Source organism: Solanum tuberosum, unplaced genomic scaffold (genome assembly GCF_000226075.1).
Source record: "Solanum tuberosum cultivar DM 1-3 516 R44 unplaced genomic scaffold, SolTub_3.0 scf00596, whole genome shotgun sequence".
In the NCBI taxonomy this organism is placed as follows: Eukaryota; Viridiplantae; Streptophyta; class Magnoliopsida; order Solanales; family Solanaceae; genus Solanum; species Solanum tuberosum.
Window position 1 is genome coordinate 43,243 of NW_006239557.1, and position 5,542 is coordinate 48,784.

Below are 5,542 nucleotides of genomic sequence, written 5' to 3' on the forward strand. Positions count from 1 at the left end.
AAAGATGGAGAAAAAAAACTCTTATAGAAAAAATCGACTATTAAAGCATTCATTTTTTTTTCAATACCTAATAAATCTTAATATATTTTTTTTCTTCTAAAAAAGCACAATATTCTTTTTTTCCTTTATTTGCTATGTCTTTTCCTACTATTTCTTAAAATTAATTATTAAGATAATTACTAAATTATCTTAAATTTTCATTTGACCAATTGACGGTTCAGATATGCATGCTGACCAATTGACGGTTCAGATTTATCATCGCTCTCTTTTACCTATTATTAAAACCCTAAATAAATAGAGAGAAGTTTTTTCATAAAACATATAGGGGCTTTCACTTCAAGCCCTAGCTGAGGATTTTTGCTACTCCGTTCGATCGGCGCTCTCTTCAGGTGAGTTTTCCTTCTGTTCCTCCATTGATTTCATCGATGCCGGAATAGTTTTCCGATTAGGTTTTTGATATTGATGAATCGCATGCTTTTTATCAGCTATTTTTGGGTTGTATGAATCTCAATTTATTTATTATTCAGTCGAATTTTGTATGTGTTGATAAATCGAGCATCGGTTTCTGCGATCTTGTAGTTTTTGTTATGTTTATCATTTTATATTCGTTAAGGTGGTCTCGATTAGTTTGGGATTGAAATTCTAGATGTTGATGTATGTTGCAGTTGTTTACTTTTTTTGGAGGTATTAGGGGTAGGGTTAGAGGTGAATCTATTTATTTTTTTTCTGAATTTTGCTATGGATGGTACCTTGTTGATTTTTTTAATATGATTTAATTTTTTGTATGGGTAGAGGAAGTTGGTTCATTCATTAATGAGTTTAACTAATTTGAATGGGTGTTTCTAGCTGCTTCACTCAATTCATTTATAGTTTATGAAGATAGGGTTTTGTGACCTCATTTCTGTTGTTTGTGCTGTGCACTAGTGGCTTCGTACCAAGGTTTGTTTTCTGATTATATATTAGGGAGTTGTACTTACCATTTTTGACACCCTTTGATTCGGAGATACTTAGGTTTGTGATGGTGCGCGCTAAAGGCAAAACCGATGCCTCAACTAATAGATCTGGAAGTGCTCCTGTTGCTTCTGAAGCTGTTTTGACAAAAGACTCCAGTGAGATGGAAAACAACGTCGAAACTGGAGTCTTTGTGGAAACAGCAGTAACTGAGCAAACAACGATCACTGTTGTTGCAGAAGAAGAAAATGATGGAGCAGAAGCTGAAACTTTGGAGGAAGAAAACAATGGATCAGAGGAAGAAAACGATGGGTCAGAGGAAGAAAACAATGGATCAGAGGAAGAAAATGATGGATCAGAAGAAGAAAATGTTGGAGCAGGAAAAGAAAATGATGGAGCAGAAGCTGAAATAGTGGAGGAAAAAAATGATGGATCAGAAGAAGAACATGATGGAGCAGAACTTGAATCTTTAGAGGGAGAACTTGCTAAGAATGAAGATTATAAAGAAAATGAAGTGGTTGGAGGGGATGAAGCATGTACTGCTGATAAGAAAGCAGAAGATGCTAATGGTAATGATGAAGGTATTAAGCAAGAAACTGCCATAGAGCAGGAAGGTGTTAAACCGAGTGTAGGTATGGAAAAAAATGAAGATGAAATAAATGCAAAGAATAAGGAGGAAGTTGAAGGAAGTTTGAAACAAAAAACTAAGAGATCGAGGAAAAGGAATAATAATAGGAAGAGAAAGGCAAATGGACCCCCCCAAGAGAAAGGCGAAGATAAGCAAGTTCAAAAGAAAGTAGCCTCTATTGGCAAGGGTGAGAAAGACTCAAGAAAATTGGACTCAAAAACTGTTGAGCAAAGCTCTAAGAAAGTTGCTTATGAAGATAACTCTAGGGTGGCCCCTAAGGATATTGATCTTGAAGGAAAAGACAAACCCGAGTCATCAAGAAAGAAGTCTTTTGCAAAGAAGAAGGCTAATAGCATGGGTATGATCTTCATGTGCAACTCTGAGACTAAGAAGGATTGCTACCGTTACAAGGTTCTAGGATTGCCAGCAAACAAGAAAGAGACCGTGGAAAAAATTTACAAGGGGATGCGGCTTTTCCTATATGATATTGACTTGAAGTTGATGTATGGGATCTACAAAGCTGCAGGACGTGGTGGTTGTAACATTCAACCCAAGGCGTTCAACTCTCAATTTCCATCTCAGGTTAGCTTGTTGTGCTATCAATGGCCTCTTAATCTTCGATTGCCTTTCTCCTTCTAAAAAAATTGTCAGCTACGGACAATGTTTCTAGTTGACATATGAGAGAAGTACCCTTTTGTGGAGAATTGCTAGTTTATAAATGTTTGCATGAGCACATTTAAGCTTGAAGTTTCAAGTAAGGATGTTTGAACACGGTTTAGGTCAATTTGGTTAAAAAAAATTTAATTTTTGGTTATCTAAAGAACAATATCAGTTGAAACAAATCTAGCAATTCTTGGATTGTGTTTGGCTAATCAATTTGACGGTCAGTGTTGTCAAAGGCCCGCTTAAGTCTTGAAGCGAGACACAAAATTTGTCTAGTTGTTGAGTGCTCGCCTCACTTAGAGCCTGTTTGGCCTAGTTGTGTGGAGTCCAAACCACTTTTTGATTATATGCTAGTGTAAATTCATGCAAATGGTTCAGGCCTAGCTCGAGTGGTAAAAGATGGAGGATTTGTGACTTAGTTTGCAGGTTCAAGTCCCACATCATGCAAAACGAATCTCGGTATTTAAGTGGAGAAGGGTAGAGGGGCGGCCCCACTATCCACCGAGTTTAGAAGGATGTGATTGGTCCAAAGGGCGGGTCACAGGCGGATTTCTTGGTTAGGAAAAAAAATTCATGCAAATGGTAACAAAGGAGATGTAAACAAATTCCTTTTGTGCAAATGGCCTCCTAAATGATATACTTTTATAATTAAATTATTATATATGATTTCGTGTAACTTCATTATTTTCTTCAGCAGAGGGTCTAGTTTTAATACCTTCTACTCCCAAAGGTAGGGGGTAAGGTTTGCTTATATTTGACCCTCTCCATACTCCACTTGTAATCACTAGTGGAATCACACTTGGTATGTTATTGTTGATTATATGTAAATTCAAACATTTTTAAAATCTTAAAGTAATGTAGTTATATAATTTAATTAATATTTTTTATATATTTATATATACTTATATAATATATAAATGAAAGTCATTTATGTTGCTCAGCTTTTCAAAAGTGCCGATGTTTGTGTGGGATCCTCCAACAAACACGGGTGTGCAACACGTTTGGAGAGTTTGAGCAACATACCAAGTGATTATATATATGATATAATTAAACTAGTTTATGTGATATATAAACTTGGTATTTTTTATTTTTTCTGGTAATATATAATATCAAAATTTACATAAGCTAAATTGAAGTCTTGAAAGCTCGGTTTGTTCGGTATTCATTTTCATCGGAGGATATATGCTCCTTGTATTAAAGCTTGAAACTAGGTGCAATGAGGTTTGGGTGCTCTGTTTGCACAAGGTGCCACTTTAATGTAGATATCAAGGAGCTCCCTCTAAGTGAGAGTGGGACTATAGATGACAAAGATATATCAATTGTTGAGGTAATGTTATGAAGGAATGTGCTATTCCCAAGTATGTGGAACTAGAAATTTAGTATAAGAAAGCTTGTCATAAATCTAGTAGAAGCTTAAAATTGTGGCTTTTCATTTGGATTGTAAATTTAGAATGGTTACTTGATATGATAGGTTTTGTTATATATATATATATGTTCATATATTATATTGCGTTAAAAGGGGATCGGTCATGCACACTTAAATCTCAGTGCAATAGGAAGATGCTCTGCAATGTGCATTAGTGAGGCGTCAAGATGTTGAGGTGTGCATGTTATCCCATTGGCTTTTTCTTGAAGAGGATAGTAATAGACAATAAACTTGGTTGAAAAGTTCTATATTACTCAATCTGCTCGATCGGTTTCACTTTATATGATTCTATTACTATTTGAGTACACAAACTACTCTCTTTGACTACAACCTTTTCATATTGTTCAAATACTTTTAATTAAATTTTAAAAATTTGTTATTTATACTAGGAATGTGTTTTTTGATTAGCTAAATCTTGTTTTAAAAGATTGAAAAATCAATGTCAAATTGAGACAAAAAATTACAAGGTTTGAATCGGGTAGTGTGTGGTTGAAGGGGGAGGGATTTGAACCCCCCACATTGTGGTTAGTAGCCATGTGCTTAGTACACCCCGCCCAAACAAATGGCTCGCCAAACAATCAAAAAGGTGTGTGGCTCAAGATATATGCATTAATGATACGTTAATGTGTGCTTATGTTTCACAAATATGATTTTTTTGGGCATTTCTAATAATATCCATCTTTCTTCCTATTTTGACATTTTTCATTTTTGTAGTGTTAGCCCCGATTAGTTAAGGGTCGGAAAAACTTTCTACTTGTGAGACGGAATACTAATTTATTCCCATTTCTATGTGCACCTTAAAGTTGTTCGTTTCTTCCTTCTATTCTGTTTACATTGGATATATAGAGCAGAATTCTCTCTAGTCTTGTATGCATGTGATGCATACATGCCACGATAGTTGTGAAGAAACCTGAGGCTTGATTTATTTGGGCTTATTCTTTTGAATGCCTTTTGTAATACTTCCGTCTATTTGAAGTCTGGGGTATTTTGCTCCAAGCCTTTTTCCTTTTTCCTTGTGCCAAGCTTGCCTTAGAAAAATGCAGCAGTGTGGCACTGATTAAAAACAAAGTTGCCTTCTCTCTGGTACTTTAGGCCACCAATAAGATCAGTCTTGTGTCAATGCTTTGGTATAATCTTCAAGCACCTATGTCAATCAGATGAACTTTTTTTAATCAGTTATGCCAATCAGATGACTGGTGCTTTGGCATGTGTACATCTACCGTTGCACTTTCTTTTACTGCCAAAAAGATATTACGAAGGACCCTTTATCTCTTCTCTCTTTCGTTTTCCATGTGTCTGCTGACTTGCAAATAAGAAAGAATATGGTCGACTGGGGGAAAATGGTAGCTTGGTCCTTCTCTCACTACCAGAGAACTCCTTATTCAGCTTCTTCATTGCATTTTTCATGACCTTCAACTTCATCCCAACTCTCTGCATACCTATCCTGATAGTAGAGTTTATAATTTTGTGGATTTTGGCATGGTCAGCTTAGCAATTTAAAAATCAAAATGGTCTTCTAATGTTATCTGAGGCAATATCAAAATGGTTTTCTATTGTTATCTGAGGCAATATCAAAATGGTCTAAATTTATTTCTAGTTATTTTCATATAAACCAAATGCAAATGAGAGGTATCACTAAGCTTTTTGTTTTCTTTTTGTTGTTTGCATGTTAGAGATTGTAGACTTTTTCATGCATAGCATCTTTTATTACCTAGCACGGATTTAAGGTCGTTTGAGTTTAAGATATAGTGGTTGTAAATCATTGTCGGGGTATCTTATACCCCTAAATATAGTTTTTCTTTCTTGGAAACCCTAATGACATGCCAAGATAAGTTGGTGGTTAACATAAGGCCAGTCTTCTCTTCTTTACCCTC

At 35.4% G+C, this 5,542-nt stretch overlaps 1 protein-coding gene across 2 annotated transcripts in view; it reads left to right on the forward strand.

Moving 5' to 3' along the window:
* Positions 1–313: 313 nt before the first annotated feature.
* LOC102604173 (uncharacterized) overlaps positions 314–5,542 on the forward strand; it is a 7,777-nt gene continuing 2,548 nt past the window's right edge. Inside the window, exons 1-3 of one of the 2 annotated variants that reach the window (XM_006366427.2) lie at positions 314–389; positions 1,012–1,228; positions 1,271–2,161. In XM_006366427.2, coding sequence (XP_006366489.1) covers positions 1,019–1,228; positions 1,271–2,161 — 1,101 coding nt within the window. In that variant the 5' untranslated portion in view covers positions 314–389; positions 1,012–1,018. Of the gene's footprint in view, positions 390–1,011; positions 2,162–5,542 lie in introns of both variants that reach the window. The other variant, XM_006366426.2, reaches the window with a different exon arrangement.